The following is a 16,820-nucleotide window of genomic DNA, read 5'->3' as shown; positions in this document are numbered from 1 at the left end:
AACACTAGGAGAGCGTGATGTTGACTCAAAACAAAATAACTTTTTTAATTACTCAGACATTTTTAAAGTCATGTGACCCCCCGTCCTTGACATTTCCTAACTAAGTCTATATAACACACTGTCGTTGTTATAATCTTAATTTTACAAACGTAGTTTGTGTTATAAGCAGTTTTAAAAGGTATATTTTTCTGCCCCTCATGCACCGAACATTATTCACTGGCAGTCAGTCTGCGCAGCTGATGATGGCGCATCGAAAATACACCTAAACTACATTATACATTTTTAAAAAGTATGTGGACACCCCTTCACATTGGTAGATTCTGCTATTTCAGCCACACCGTTCCTGACAGATGTATAAACTTGAGCACACAGCCATGCAATCTCCATAGACAAACAATGGCAGTGGAATGGCCTCAGTGACTTTCAACGTGGCAACGTCATAGGATGCCACCTTTCCAACAAGTCAGTAGGTCAAATTTATGCCTTGCTGAAGCTGCCCCGGTCAACTGTAAGTGCTGTTATTGTGAAGTAGAAACGTCTAGAAGTAACAACGGGCTCAGACGCAAAACGTACGGGACCGGCAGGTGCTGAAGCACGTAGCACGTAAAAAACATCAGTCCTCAATTGCAACACTCACTACCAAGTTCCAAACTGCCTCTGGAAGCAACATCAGTACAATAACTGTTCATTGGGAGCTTCATGAAATGGGTTTCCATGGCCGTGCAGCCGCACACAAGCCTAAGATCACCATGCGCAATGCCAAGCATTGGCTGGAGTGGTGTAACGCTCGCCCTCATTGGAATCACGCTTCACCATCTGGCCGTCCGACGGACAAATCTTGGTTTGGCGGATGCCAGGACAACGCTTCCTGCCCCAATGTATAGTGCCAACTGTAAAGTTTGGTGGAGGAGGAATAATGGTCTGGGGCTGTTTTTCATGGTTCAGGCTAGGCCCCTTAGCTCCAGTGAAGGGAAATCTTAACTCTATAGCATACAATGACATTCTAGACAATTCTGTGTTTCCAACTTCGTGGCAACAGTTTGGGGAAGGCCTCTCCTGTTCCAGCATGACAATGCCCCGTGCCCAAAGCGATGTCCATACAGAAATGGTTTGTCAATATCGGTGTGGAAGAACTTAACTGGCTTGCACAGAGCCCTGACCACATCTAACACCTTTGATGAACTTGAACGCCGACTGTGAGCCAGGCCTAATTGCCCAACATCAGTGCCCAACCTCACTAAGCTCTTGTGGGTTAATGGAAGCCAGTCCCCGCTGCAATGTTCCAATATCTAGTGGAAAGCCTTCCCAGAAGAGTGTGTAGCCTGTTATAAGAGCAAAGGGGGGTCAACTCCATATTAATGCCCATGATTTTGGAATGAGATGTTCGACGAGCTGGTGTCCACATGCTTTTGGTCATGTAGTGTATATTGACTAATTTCATATAGAAATCGAGTTTCTTGAAAGACCAGATTTAATTGATAATAGTCTGATGGGTGAGAGTATTATCAATATGAAGAATCTGATGAACAGCGGCAGCTTGTTATTAACACAGAGGCTGGTAAATGGAGTGCAAATCGTGACTTTTAAAAATTCCCCTACAGAGTCACATGCAGGTGAAACGTTTGGATGTCTATATAGTATCAGAAAGTGCAGATTCTGCAGTTTCACATTGAATATTCTTGCCAAACAACTCTTAAAATTGACCCGTTGAGCTCTATTTCCCAAAAACTTTTTGCCAGAATTACCATGATTCCAAACTCAAAATATGTCATTCTTTTCTTTTGAAATGTATTTTCTTAAATGCATAATGTTCCTTAAGACCTGCCCTTAATGAATGAATTGTGAATGATCTTTGTGATTGTGTTTATTTAATGGATTTGAACATTTGAATTGTGGTGTTTTAGTGTTTTTTTCCGTTTGTACATACAGTGCATACGGAAAGTATTCAGACCCCTTCCCCTTTACAGCCTTATTCTAAAATGGATTACATTTTTTTAAATCCTCATCACCCTACACACAATAACCCATCATGGCAAAGCGAAAACAGGTTTTTAACATTTTTGCGAATGTATAAATAAAATAAACAGAAATAGCCTATTTGCATAAGTATTCAGACCCTTTGCTATGAGACTTGAAATTGAGCTCAGGTGCATCCTGTTTCCATTTAATCTTTGACATGTTTCTACAACTTGATTGGAGTCCACCTGTGGTAAATTCAGTTGAGTGGACATGGAAAGGCTCACACCTGTCTATATATAGGTCCCACAGTTGACAGTGCATGTCAGAACAAAAACCAAGCCATGAGGTCAAAGGAATTGTCCGTAGAGCTCCGAGAGAATTGTGTTGAAGCGCAGATCTGGGGAAGGGTTCCAAAAAATGTCTGCAGCATTGAAGGTCCCCAAGAACACAGTGTCCTCCATCATTCTTAAATGGAAGAAGTTTGGAAACACCAATACTCTTCCTAGAGCTTGCCACCTTGCCACTGAGCAATTGGGGGAGAAGGGCCTTGGTCAGGGAGGTGACCAAGAACCTGATGCTCATTCTGACAGAGCTTCAGAGTTCCTCTGTGGAGATGGGAGAACCTTCCAGAAGGACAACCATCTCTGCTGCACTCCACCAATCAGGCCTGGTAGAGTGGCCAGACGAAAGCCCCTCAGTAAAAGGCACATGACAGCCCACTTGGAGTTTTCCAAAAGCCACCTAAAGGACTCTCAGACCATGAGAAACAACATTCTCTGGTCTGATGAAGCCAAGATTGAACTCTTTGGCCTGAATGCCAAGTGTCATGTCTGGAGGAAATCTACTGTGAAGCGTGGTGGTGGCAGCATCATGCTGTGGTGATGTTTTTCAGCGGTAGGGCTGGGAGACTAGTCAGGATTGAGGGAACAATATACAGACCAAAGTTCAGAGAGATCCTTGATGAAAACCTGCTCCAGAACGCTCAGGACCTCAGACTGGGGCAAAGGTTCACCTTCCAACAGGACAACGACCCTAAGCACACAGCCAAGACAGTGCAGGAGTGGCTTCTGGACAAGTCTCTGAATGTCCTTGAGTGGCACAGCCAGAGCCCGGCCTTGAACCCAATCGAATATCTCTGGAGAGACCTGAAAATGATGGGGTATTGTGTGTAGATTGATATTTTTATTTTATTTTATCCATTTTAGAATAAGGCTGTAACGTAACAAATGTGGAAAAAGTCAAGAGGTCTGAATACTTTCCAAATGCACTGTATAGCCTACAGTTGCATAAACTAATGAAATTGCTATTGTGTTCCCTGAAATAAATGTTCTTTCATATTCTAATGTTACATTCATAAACAGAAACCAATTGTAATTTTTTTCAATAGCATGTGAAATCTATTTATTAGACTGTTCAAATGTTGACGTTCGTTCACGTTTGTTTTTGGCCCGAAAGGGGGTCCAATGAGGCCAGGCTTTTCAATTGTTAACAATCAATCATTTCACACCTTATAATCAATGTCAGAGCTGTCTTACATTCACTGACACACTCACTGAGGCCTGAGGGAAATCATTTAGAAAACTGCTTACCGGACCTGTGTGTATAGCTGTCTTTTTCTGTCTCTCTCTCCTCTCTTGATCTGTCCCCCCCTTCTCTCTCTCTCGCCTTTCTCTTCCTGCCTCTTTCCTCTCCCTCTCTCTCTCCCCGTCTCCCTGTATTTCTCTTTCTATCTTTCTCCTCTCCCTCTCTCTCTTTTCATCCACCCTCTCTTGTGTCGTGACATATTCAGTGAGATGTGAGAAAAATCATTAGGAAAACTGCTTACTGGAAACCAATAATAACAATTAAACCAATCAGAGCCTTCAGAATGACCTTCCACCCTATCAGTGGCCCTGTCTTTATTGGGAGGAGACCAGGCATTCCTAATTAGCAATGCTGATATCACTAATGTCAGTTTCTTTCATATTTCCTTTGTTTTATCATACCTTTATTTAACCGGAAATCCCAATCAAGGGTTGCCCAGTGCTGTGGTTCTATGTGCGTTTGAGAGGGCCTTGATTAGATTCCCTTTGATGGGGCCTATCAGGCAATAATGAAAATAATGAACATGATAATAATTCATTAATCATAGTTGAAAACACAATGTAATGATGTCTGTACCTTTCTGTAAGAACCATTAACAAATACTGTCTTCCATTACAGAACATGGAGAAGTTTCTGATCCGTCCCACTGCGTTCAAACCAGTGGTCCCCAAGAACCGTCACTCGGTGCAGTACCTCTCCCCGAGGCCAGGGGGCAGCCTCTCAGAGAGCCAGGGCAGCCTCAACCTCCTCCTGCCCCTACCTATCAATGGGAATAACGGAAATACTGTGGTCAACAGCCCCGGGAGCTACGGAAATGTTGTATCTCTGCTCTGCTCCTCCTCTTCCTCGGACAGCAAAAGGAACTCGTACAGCGGAGGACGCAACGCTCGCAGCAGCCAGTCCTGCTCCACGTCAGACTCTGGCCGTAACTCCCTGTCCAGCCTCCCCACTCACAGCAGTACCGGCTACAGCTTGGCCCACAGCGAGGCCTCTGGGTCTGGAGGGTCCGGGGTGGGCCTGGAGCCTGGGGCTGGAAGAACTACTACTACCAACGGAGGAGGGTCAGTGACCCACGGAGTTCACAGTCACTCAACCTCCCACGGTCACTCTAACTCGGACAGCGGACGTTCGTCATCCAGTAAGAGCACGGGGTCGGGGTCGCTGAGCGGGCGCGGCCAGCCCCTGTCGGACAGTGGGTCGTGTGGGCACTCACCCCCGCCTCTGGAGGGGTACGAGGGGGTGATGAGGGAGCTGGAGGAGAAGCTGAGGGAGAGGGATTTGGAACTGCAGCAGCTCAGAGAGAACCTGGACGAGAACGAAGCCGCCATCTGTCAGGTGAGAGGGGAGTTTTTTTACTTAGTAGTTGTTCAGTAGACACCAAGGAGAGGATAATTGACTGAAACAGGGAGGTCCAATAACAACCCCTTGTTTTTGTTTTCAGTGGAAAGCGCTTTATTAACTTTTTTTCTTATGGTTTACCCTAATTAACACGAGTCACACGATCCTGGTGTGGCTCATGTCTGTGTAATGTCAGGGGCTTAAGCAGGCCTAAAGTGTTGCCTCGAGGACCAATATGTATAAAATGTTTCTGTTGTTTCTGCTGTTTCTATTGACTAAGCTAAATTATTCCATAGCTTTTCAAGCCGTAATAGTGCTGGTTCACAGTTTGGCCTCTGGATGTGGTATCTGTATGTAAACTCTGACCTCTAACTCCTGACCTCCTGTGCTGTAGGTGTACGAGGAAAAGCAGCGTCGCTGTGAGAGGGAGCTGGAAGAAATGAGACAGAGCTGCTCTTCCAAGATGAAACAGGCTACACAGAAGGCCCAGAGAGTACAACAGGCCTTACAACTACAGGTCAGATCTACAGTGTAGATAGACAGAGACAGATACAGTATACAGAAACATGGATATACAGCGACATAGATACAGAAACATAGTATACAGACAGAGCAGTTTTTCTAAGATGAAACAGGCTCACAGAAGGCTCAGAGAGTACCACATGCCTTACAGCTACAGGCAACAGACAGAGATACAGAGATAGTTCAGTCAACTTAATTTGGGAAGTAGGACCCTGTTTTGTATGACAGCAAGTTACTATTGTTTGTACTATTTGTACTATTGTTTGAAATGTTGCTGCTGTTTTGGTAGCATCTCCTGATTTTGGGACTGTCAAAATGCGACTCTAACTGTCTGTGTCTCTACTTCAGGTGTTCCAGCTGCAGCAGCAGAAAAAGAAACTTCAGGAGGACTTCTCCTCTCTGCTACAGGACAGGGAGGTGCTGGAGAGGAGGTGTGCCTCCATACAGAGAGAACAGATCCAGTTGGGACCGCGCCTAGAGGAGACGAAGTGGGAGGTGAGACACTGAGGAGGAGAAAGGTCAGGAGTTTAGGGGTCATGGGTTAGGGTAAGTGTGAGGGTCAACGTTGATTCATGTACACAATTTCAAAGAGAATATTCACAAAATATGCACCCCCCCCCCACCCAGGTGTGTCAGAAATCAGGTGAGATATCCCTGTTGAAACAGCAACTGAAGGAGATCCAGTCAGAGCTGAGCCAGAAGGGTGGGGAGCTGGTGGTCCTGAAGTCCCAGCTGAGGGAGGCCAGGACCGACCTCCAAAACAGCCAGGCCAGGAGCCAGGAGGCTGGTTCGGCCCTGCGGACACGCTCTCTGGAGCTAGAGGTCTGCGAGAATGAGCTCCAGCGCAGGAAGAGCGAGGCTGAGCTTCTCCGCGAGAAAGTCATACGCTTGGAAGAAGAGTCGGTCCAGCTTCGAGGTGCCCTGGCCAATCAGGGAGGAGGCCAGACGCCGGCTAATAAGGGCCAGTGCATGAGCCTGCCCCTCCCCCAGGGCCGTGTGGGTGTGGAGGGTGGAAAGGGGGGCCCCAGCCCCTCTATGGGGTACCGTGAGGCGGAGGAGGGCAGGCTGGTATGGGGAGGGGAGAGTGATGAGGCCAAGACTCAGAGACAGAGTGCTGAAGCTGTGCTTGGACTCAGGCAACAGGTGGGCTCCAACAATGTTTAGACATTCTTTTGTTAATTTATTATCTGCAGAATGGTGCTTGAATAATACTCGTTTTTGCACTGATCTGTTGTGTATTGCTGGTTTTCAGTCAATCAATGAATCAATCACTTCTCTGTCAGGTGGAGAGGCTGAGGGCAGAGCTGATGTACGAGAGGAGGAGCAGTGAGGAGCAGCTGGGAGGATTCGAGGAGGAGAGGAGGGTCTGGCAGGAGGAGAAGGAAAAGGTGATCCGCTACCAGAAGCAGCTGCAGCAGAACTACATCCAGATGTACAGGAGGAACAGAGATCTGGAGAGGGTGATGAGAGAGCTCAGTCTAGAGCTGGAGAACAGAGACATAGAGGACTACGACATCCACAGCGGCAGCAACGACATCCACTTTGAGGAGATGACCGCTACTGAGATCTAGAGGGGACAACAACAGGGGTGTCCTCTCGCCCCATTGAGATTTAGAGACCAGACAGAGACGTTGTCTAACCCCAGTGATATCAAAATCAAATCTAATTGTATTGGTCACATCCATATGTTTAGCAGATGTTCAATGCTTGTGTTTCTAGCTCCAACAGTAGCATCTCCTGATATTTAGAGACAAGGGTGTCCTCTCGCCGCCATGACTATTAATACCAGCACCCTGAAATGATCTGATTTCCCAATCACTGCTACTGAGAGGGCTGCGTCCAAAACGGAACCCTATTTCCTATGTAGTGCACTACCTTTGGCTAGAGAACAGGGTGTCATTTGAAATTTGCATCTAGGATATCGAGGGTATATCTGAACTTATTCCCCTAACCACAGTACAAGCACTCTTTACTTCCCTATGGACCGTTTGCTGTCATGGACATTAAGGGAGCATCTCTGTTTAAGGGTGGATCCTCTCCACTAGACATTGGGATGCACCCTCCTCCTGGACCACACAGGAACAGCTGACTACCTGCAGTCAGAAAAGACTCCATCACATCTTTATTCAGACTTAAAAGAGAGGTTAGTGTGTATCTAAATAGTTGAGAGTGTCTTCCTCTCCAGAGTAAGATTCACCCTCAGACCAACACATCCTCCTTGCCTCCTCACATGGGTTTGATTGCCCAGCTATAGTACCAGCACTCTTTGGGACGTATATTATGACTTTTGACTTGAGAAACAAGCTGGTACCACTCAAACCTCGCTCAAATCAGTGTATTGAAAGCAAAAGGGAGAATCGAGTCGAGTATAATCACATCTGTATGGAGCACACAGGTGTGACTACCTGACCACCAGCACATAATGATGACATTACTATAACGATGACATCATCACCACTCGACTGTGTTTTCGTTCGTCCACAGGACTTTGTGCACCTTTGCACTAAAGCAATGATGTAATAACACTTTCACAATTTGTGCTGTCAATGTTATATATACAGTGTTCAGTGGATCAGCAACTCATCTAGAAGTAGTACGGAAAGGACAAGAAATAATCCACTGGCCAGGAAATATGGATTTATATTTGGTGGAATTGGACTATGTAGTATTTTGATGGGATGTATAAGGACTGTTGGCACAAATAGAAAATGCAACTGTTCAGTTTTCAGCACTGGCTAAGAAAGGAACTGTAGTCTACATTCTTCCTTGTTCATGGAATCTTCAAACATCCTGGATTTCTATCATTGGCTGCTTGCAGCTAACATGTCAACATTCTCTTCTGTCATTGGCTGAACCATATCTGTCAGTTGATATTGACTCTCAGCTCCCCATATCAGACTGAGAGATGTGGTGAGAAGGAAGAGAAAACCAAAAGAAGACATCAAAGGCTTAATGTGAGTGCTGTGTTGTGCTCCTCCTCTCTCTAAGCCAATAGTCACCCTATTGTATCTTCTCTACAACCTCTCTGATGTGAATGACACAAATAGAAGCAAGTAGCACTATGAGGGAGTGATTAGCATGGGAGATATCAGCACAAGTGCAACCGCTGCCCTTCTCTCTCTCTCTCAGCACAAATCAGAGGAAGAAACACACCTTAAGCTGCCCGTCAAAGATATCGATGCTGCATTGGCTGCTGGGACTGTTATGGAGCCGTATTGGATCAGTGAGCATATGGTGTCACTTTTCCTTATGGTATCACAGTGAAACCAACAACACATCCCTGTTCAACTGTACTGAGCTCCCCCTCCCTTGGCCTCTCTCACTGTCGCACACGCTGGACTGTTAATATTGTTCTAACGTTTTACTTTTTATTACTAGACCCCCCCTTTCCCTCCCTCTCATCAAAAAGCCAAGTAACACATCCTAGACTTCCTGTCCCTTCTGGCCAGTAACTGTGAGGCTCACTCACTGACACCTAGATAATGTGGATGGCAAAATTGCATGTCTTTCCCTTGTCTGTCAAAGTCTGGGAGAGGACAGTCCAGGTAATGTAGGGCAGGGTTCCCCAACTGGCAGTGATTTTATTTGGCCTCCCAAGTTTTCTGAGCAAAAAAACATAAATATATATATATATAATTCTATATTTTTTAAACGTTGTTGGATATAAACGACTACAAACACCAGCAAATCAGCTCCAGGTGATTTTAATTTTGGAAATCTGTCCCAAAGTATTCCAACGCATAATAGTGAAATAGATACAAATGTAAACAAGGTTTGAAATAATTGTTTATTATTATTTTGCATTCAATTTGCGGTCTACAAATGATTTGTAATTATGTACCAGTCCGCTGACCATCCAAAATGTCAGCCTGCGGCTAAATCTAGTTGATGATCCCTGATGTAGGGGTTTGTGCTGGACAGTGCATGATATATTAGCCTAAGGCATGACAAACAGGTCATTATGGAACTGTTACAGTGGTTATATCAACATTTTGGCAACCACTGCCATAGAAATATCATTAATAGAATGTAATTCTATTTCTATGTGGGGAGCCATAGATAAATATTGGAGTCTTCAGTTGTGCTTCCTCATAAGAAGGGATTAAACTAGAGCTCTGGTCTTTTATATTACAGAGGTAAACAAGAGTTTATAAAAAGGAATCTAACAGATAAATGGAAATCAATATGATCAATGATGATGATGTATATATTTTTTTATATAGCACCTGAAGATATTTTGTGGTAACACCAGTACCATTGTGGGTTTAATGTACAAAGTATAATAAAGCGTTCTATATATCTTTCCAGTACCACACATATACCAATGAGATGATTAACATTGAAACTCCACTCTTTGTTGTTGACCAAGCCGCATTATGATTTAACAAACATACAAAAATATGGGAAATATCCAGCTTTTAGCCAAGGTTTACATTGGTCAGCACATTAATGGTCATCCTTGTTCAATGCGATTGAGTTTTCATTTGGCGGCCATTATCATCTATATCACCCAATATCATCGTCATCGTTGTGTTTGTCATCTTCAGACTACACTTATTAACACACAAAGCATTTAATCAAAATAATATCTAAACTAAAAATGTGTTCATCACATATGGTACAAACATTCATCTTCAATTTAGTCATATAAGGTCTACAAGGTTACCATTTTACAACATTCAACATGTATCTTTAAGAGAGGAATAGAACATATGATGTTCCAGTGTGGATGTACCATCATCTGTAACACAGTCAGGTGGAAAAAGCAGCTCAGGTGTCATTTTTTTAATTGAACCTTTATTTAACTAGGCAAGCCAGCTAAGAACAAATTCTTATTTACAATGACAGTCTACCACAGCCAAACCCTAACCCAGATGACGTTGGGCCAATGGGACTCCCAATCACAGCTAGTTGTGATATAGCTCAGAATCGAACCAGGGTCTGTAGTGACACCTCTAGCACTGAGATGCAGTGCCTTAGACCGCTGTAATGACTAACACTGTAGCAAAGGTGGAATGGTTAACACAGTAGCACAGGTGTAATGGTTAACACAGTACAGTAGCACAGGTAAAGTGAACTGAAAGGGACCCCAGTGTTAATTTTGGCACTCTGTAACAGATTTAGTCATTTTGACTTAAATATCATTAAGTCTGATTCACATTTGAATAATGATTTAGTGTAGTTATTGTCAAAATGACAAAAACAGTGGTCCATTTTTGTCAACTAAATCCATTTTTGTCAACTTTCATTTTAGTCATTTTTATTGCCTCATTAACTTATAGTAAACATAAATCACTGACTTCCATGTGCACAAACAAACATACAGTAGTAGCCTTGTTCTACTAACATATTTGTCTGCATAAAATCCTATTCTCATCCCAACAGCAGAAATATGACAAACATATATAAGAATTATTTGGCCTCGGTCGCGTCCATTTATCAACGTTCCACAGACGCCGCAGCCACATGTCCAAAAGTAGAACGGGGCACAGACGTCAGTTCAACGTCTAGTTTTGATTTACATTTGGTTGAGTTGTCAACTAGCCTGAATTCAATGTGAGATCAACATAAAATGTCATGTCATTGGATTTAGGATAAAAGTAGGGTGTAAAAAAGACAACACTTCCTTACGTTGATGACTTTTTTCAAGTCTAATCAGTTTTACACTTTGATTCAACTTCATCACATTAAATGATTTTGTTGAAATGACATGGAAACAATGTTGATTCAAACCGTTTTTGCCCAGTGGGTAATGATTTCGAACAGGAGGGAGCTAATGACTGTTTTGCCCAGTGATGTAGTTGATTAATTAAACCTCGAAACCTAATCAAGTCCCAAGTCACCAATGGTCGAGTCACGAGTCCTGGTCCAAGTGCTCAAGTCTGAGTCACCAATGGTCGAGTCACGAGTCCTGGTCCAAGTGCTCAAGTCTGAGTCGCCAATGGTCGAGTCACGAGTCCTGGTCCAAGTGCTCAAGTCTGAGTCGCCAATGGTCGAGTCACGAGTCCTGGTCCAAGTGCTCAAGTCTGAGTCACTGGGTCCACTCAAAATAAAGCCATTTACCCAGTCAGAGGTAGTGTAGTGTCAAGATGAATTTATTCAATAAATTGTTTGCTATTCCTTTTCCTTTCTATCTATGCCACCAAATGTTTGCATAGGCTACTGGTAATGTTACCAGGGCCACGTTCAGTTGCAAAACGTTGTTGAACGTTGCAGATAGAAATTCCATGAATAGAGCCAACGTTATTCCTTATTCAACATGTCAGATAGAAATGTGCTATGTAGAACAAACATGCCTATCAGAGCGTTCCGTCCTGCTGAACACGGCCCAGGTTGTTAGCTATAACTAGCTAATGAGGTAACATGACTGAACAAAGTGTAGTCTAAATAGATGGTTACTTGTCCGGTCCTAGTTTTAGAACAGATATGCTTTATGAATGTTAAATGCGCCCCGCCAATGCATGATAGAAAGAAAAAACGTAGCGTGGGTATTATGGTTCAGACCTTTAGAGCGGTAATCTCAAGACGTTTTCTTAAACCGTGTCCTTTTCCTGCAGTCTGAACAGGAAAAAAACACAATGGAATCTGATAATTCAAGCCACATTTCAAACCACCTTCGTAGATGGCTTGAAGTCAGATACAAATCTGATTCCTGGTCAAGTGACTTGTGTCTGAACGGGAAAATCAGATTTATTTGCCCTCAAGTGGTTTTGAAAGTTGGATAATATTTTCCTTTGAGGCTATAAAGTGTTCCTACACTATGATGTTGAACATTCAAAGCAACTGGGAAACATTCTACATAACTTCTAAGTGATGAGGAATCGTGAACACCACCACAGATCAGTTCTAAAAACTCTTGTTCAGTCCACTTAGTAGTCAGACTTGAGATCATTTAGTCTCGTCTTGTTTTAGGCAACTGAAATATATTTTTTTGTTTAGTTATAGTTTTTTTCTGGTCTATTTAGTCAGTTATAGTCTAGTCAACTGCCACTGAAAAAGTAGGTGTTTGACAAATATTTGAGTCCTTATTTTTGTTGACTAATGTAACTGTGAGGAACCCCCTCGGTGAAAGCACAGTGCACTCTGGATACCCCTTTCCACATTTCTCACTTTTCTTCATAACCACATAATAACAATTTTCTGTGTAAATACAGTCAGTATCTAACTGAAAATGACATACAGGTAACTGCCAAAATAAAGGAAACACTTGTGTAAATGAGGGATACAATGTATATTGAAAGTAGGTGTTTCCACACAGGTGTGGGTCTTGAGTTAATTAAGCAATTAACATCCCATCATGCTTAGAGTCATGTATAAAAATGCTGGGCAGTCCATTATTTTGGCTACCATGGCTATGCTCCCCCCATAGGATTACAAGGCCCTGGCCACAGGGCACAAGTGATCACTGAATGGTTTGATGAGCATGAAAACCAGATCTCAACCCAATTTAACACTTATGGTAGATTGTGGAGCGGTGCCTGAGACAGCGTTTTCCACGACCTACAAAACAACAGCGTTTTCCCTCCAATAGAGTTCCAGACACTTGTAGAATCTATGCCAATGTGCATTGAAGCTGTTCTGGCTTGTGGAGGCACAACGCCCTATTAAGACTTTGTTGGCGTTTCCTTAATTTTGGCAGTTACTTCTACATTGAGTGACATTCTAGTCCTTTACTCAGACCAAAATATATATTTCAAATGTAGCCACTGCGACTAGACCAAAGCAACGTAACACGTTTGTTTGTATTTGTCTTGTTTCTTTTCTTCCTTAGTGTGCATAAGTATACAATTATATTTTAGTGTGTTTAGGTGTTCTGTTCCTTTATTAATCCATGGTGTTTGTAGTCATTCATGTATATTTTCATGCTGTAAATTTATTGTACAAAAGTATGTTTGTTTTTAATTAAAGATACAAAATGTCACCATGGTGACATGGTTGTTGGAATTTACACTGATGCACTGGTGAAAAGAAATATTCTGAAGTGATGAAGGCTTTTTGGGGTGAATCCTAACTCCCTCAAATGTTCACAATCTGCCATCGCCATTGAACAAATTCATCCCAGCCTTAGTGAAAATCTGACTTAAGTGGAAGTGAAGATTTGCCCCTTCATATTTATCAGTTGACAACCAAACTACTTCCTGTAGCTACTTCCATTAATATTACACGATCCAGAGACACAGACAGACGGTGTAAAGTGTCAATAAAACATTTATTGTGGTAAATTAATACGATAGCTCTGAAAACGTTTTGGATGTACCTTATTATATGTTTATTACATGTATATTATGCATAATTACACACACACACACATACATACATATATACACACATATACATATATATAAATAACAGAAGCTTAGCCGACCATACTGCCATTGAGCTTTACAGCAGCATTTGTCACCAGCCAGACATTCTAGCCCTACAGCAAGTCATATGTAAGCACCTCTCAGGCCCTCTGCCGCTCATAAAGGTCAGGAACTATGCGTGGTGCACTGTACACTCTGGTGATTCCAGGGTGTTAGGGACCTAAACCTAACCTAATATTAACCCTTGACCTAACATTAGCCCTTCATCAACCCTTCCCAGACCCAGACAGTCCCTCTCTCTTCACCCCAGTCTTAGCCCCTCTGCCTCTCAACCCAACCTTAGTTTAAGCCACTGGTCCTCACATCCTGTACATCATTTAACCCTATCTCCTCCACATGTCTGTTCAGGCTCAGTCCACAAGCCTATGTAATCAAGCATCTAAAGTGGCATCCTGCTCCAGAAACATGAACTCTGATTGCCAGAAATACAGTTTTAAACAGAGCTGCAATTTGTACTAATCCCCTAGACATCCACTAAACCACAACTATAATACAGAGGCTTAATCTGGACTATAAACCTCATGACGTTGGACACAGTAATCTCGCTCTCTCTGGCAGGACCCTGGTGGACTGAAATGGTCCCTGGAACTGTGTGTATAGGGGGGGTCATACTTCCTGCGTGTGAGTGGTGAGAGTGTGGGTTGGTGAGTGAGTGAGTGAGTCTGCGTACATGCGTGCGTGCCTGCATGTTTTTGCTTCCACAAAATTAAGTTTCCTTCCCTTGAAGTTACCTACAGTACATTATATTAATATGATTGCTATAGCTGCTGACTCCTAACAACGCTAGCTAACAATATAAGTTAATATAGCAAAAGGGATACATATAATCCAGTCTATCTTTGATAGATAAATATTATTTATCACATTATTATACTCAAAGTAGGCGCAGTAGACCCACATGTCGACTGCAGTTACAACATAACATGTCACATTACCAATTTTTGTTTTAGCAGTATTTCCTGTTTTCTATGGAAACATTGTCCCTTTTGCCCTAGAGGAGAAGCAAGCGTATTGGTCAGTGTAAGAGGTACCTTCCTCTCCTCTGTGAGTAGACCATTCCCTTCCATTCCGAACCATCTGCATCAGACGAATCCTCATCTTCTGTAAATCCACATACTTGTAACTGACAACGTTCTGGTTTGAACACCAGCATTTCATTCATTTCCATTTCCAGACAAAGAGGGTTGGTGAACTGCACCTCGGAGCATCCTTTTTGACAGGCCTGTAGTACTGAGGTTGTAGTATTTGTGTAAGCCTAACAGTGGGCTTGTCAGCAGGGCTCTTTGGGTTCTTAGGGCCCCTTGGGGACCTTGACGATGAACACCATGGAGTCTTTGGCCTTGTTGCTGAATGCCCGGCGAATTACGTCCACCGCATGAAGATGGGTCACACGCTGCAGAGACTCACCGTCCACCGACACCAGCTCATACCCAGCCTGGAGAGATACACACACATACACACACACATATGCATGCATAGACAAAACACACACAAACCATACACACACACACAAATACAGGTTAGAGGTGATATACACACACATAGGCCTACACATGCTTACACATGCTTACTGTGCATCCCACTTAGCGTCTTTTTCTCTAATCTCTATACTCATATCCCAGTAGATGAAGCTCAAGGTTATGTTGAAAACACACACACACACCAACCACACTTAATGCCTCCCCCTGCATTGTTTCCTGCAGGAAGAGAACAGAGCACTGCCGAGTTCTAGAACCCCGAGGAGAGGAAGTTCCTGTGATGTCATCAGTGCACACCGAGGATGCACCTGGCTGACACTCACAACACAACCCCACTGAATGGCTACAACATAATCACACACATAATCTATTTTACCCAAACCTGCTGGAACATCTCCCCTCATGAAACTGTTGTTCAACAAAATATTTGATCATGTTTATTGACCCAAAACATTCATGCCAGTATCAAAAAAGGTTGATCCATTTAACTAAAGAGCAGATTAATAATTTTGAATATTAAACATAATGTCATTCATCCTCTTTGGTAAACATTTATGGATGTTATTTTTGAGGCTTCCTCTCTCTCTCTCTCTTTCTCTAACCAACAGGCATCATCCACTAAAGGGTCCTCCCTACTGAATTAGATCTCTCTATTGTAGTCTGGTTTGACGTTACAAATACAGTATCGAAATGACAAATAGTTAGTTATTGTTATACTTTAAACCTATTCATGTGGATTATTCAGCTATGTGCATTGCTCTTAATTTCTAGGCAGTGGTGGTAGTGGATCACTATCCAGACTCCAGGCCATATTTCTGGAGAGAGCAACACTAGAACACTAGGACAGGTTAAATGGTATAATCATCTAGTTTTTAGAGTACTGTTAAGTACACATCCTGCAAACAATAATCAGTTGTCCCCAGAATGTCACAAAATTGTCTCCTAAAGTCGTCAGGACGTTGTTTCATGGTCCCCTAAATGTTTTGTCTAGTTCCCGGTTGGTCCCAAATGTCCCCAAGGAAGTTTTTAGGACGTTCTTAGGACATTGTGTCATGGTCCAATGGATGTTTTTGTCTAGTTCCCGGTTTGTCCCATGGACATCACCTGATGGTCCCAAAGAAACGTTGTCGTCCCCCACGCGCTATTTTCATTACACATCACCCCTTGCTACTGTTGCCAAGCCCATCAAGGCCCTGATTGGTGAACCAGAGTACTTTTAACATACTATTTTCTACTTACATAATTGACACACGTTAAAATACATGATTCAATTGTGTATGTTTATTCCAACAGTAATTATTACTTAACATGTCCTCAACTAGGATTTGAACTCACAACCTCTTGGTTCACGGCATTCCAATTCAGGTGTAACATTAAAACAAAATAACACGCCCCACCAACATTAGACAACTATACAAAAAACACAAACTCAAATTGCTGAAATAAGTCAATTAAATCAATGACACAAATGTCAGTTTAAATGATAACTATAAAGCAGATGGCACTCTTTTGCTAAGTGGAGAGATGTGTTATAGGGGCTGAATGTGTAGAGTACTTCTGAACTTCTACAGAC

The 16,820-nt window shown here is 42.8% G+C and overlaps 2 protein-coding genes across 4 annotated transcripts in view; one reads left to right on the top strand and one right to left on the bottom strand.

Annotated features, from left to right (window-relative positions):
* Window positions 1-13,323, top strand: part of LOC139381541 (leucine zipper putative tumor suppressor 2 homolog) — a 97,583-nt gene extending 84,260 nt beyond the window's left edge. For all 3 annotated transcript variants that reach the window (XM_071125165.1, XM_071125167.1, XM_071125166.1), the window contains 5 exons: window positions 4,162-4,878; window positions 5,276-5,398; window positions 5,752-5,898; window positions 6,031-6,546; window positions 6,687-13,323. In XM_071125165.1, the coding sequence (XP_070981266.1) occupies window positions 4,162-4,878; window positions 5,276-5,398; window positions 5,752-5,898; window positions 6,031-6,546; window positions 6,687-6,974 (1,791 nt within the window). In that variant the 3' untranslated portion in view covers window positions 6,975-13,323. The remainder of the gene's footprint in view (window positions 1-4,161; window positions 4,879-5,275; window positions 5,399-5,751; window positions 5,899-6,030; window positions 6,547-6,686) is intronic.
* Window positions 13,324-13,648: 325 nt separating this feature from the next.
* The window catches only part of LOC139381631 (PDZ domain-containing protein 7-like), a 47,372-nt gene continuing 44,200 nt past the window's right edge, over window positions 13,649-16,820 (bottom strand). Inside the window, exon 15 of the mRNA XM_071125296.1 lies at window positions 13,649-15,204. Coding sequence (XP_070981397.1) covers window positions 15,061-15,204 — 144 coding nt within the window. The 3' untranslated portion in view covers window positions 13,649-15,060. The remainder of the gene's footprint in view (window positions 15,205-16,820) is intronic.

Source organism: Oncorhynchus clarkii, chromosome 23 (genome assembly GCF_045791955.1).
Source record: "Oncorhynchus clarkii lewisi isolate Uvic-CL-2024 chromosome 23, UVic_Ocla_1.0, whole genome shotgun sequence".
In the NCBI taxonomy this organism is placed as follows: Eukaryota; Metazoa; Chordata; class Actinopteri; order Salmoniformes; family Salmonidae; genus Oncorhynchus; species Oncorhynchus clarkii.
This window is presented reverse-complemented; position numbering and strand designations above follow the sequence as displayed.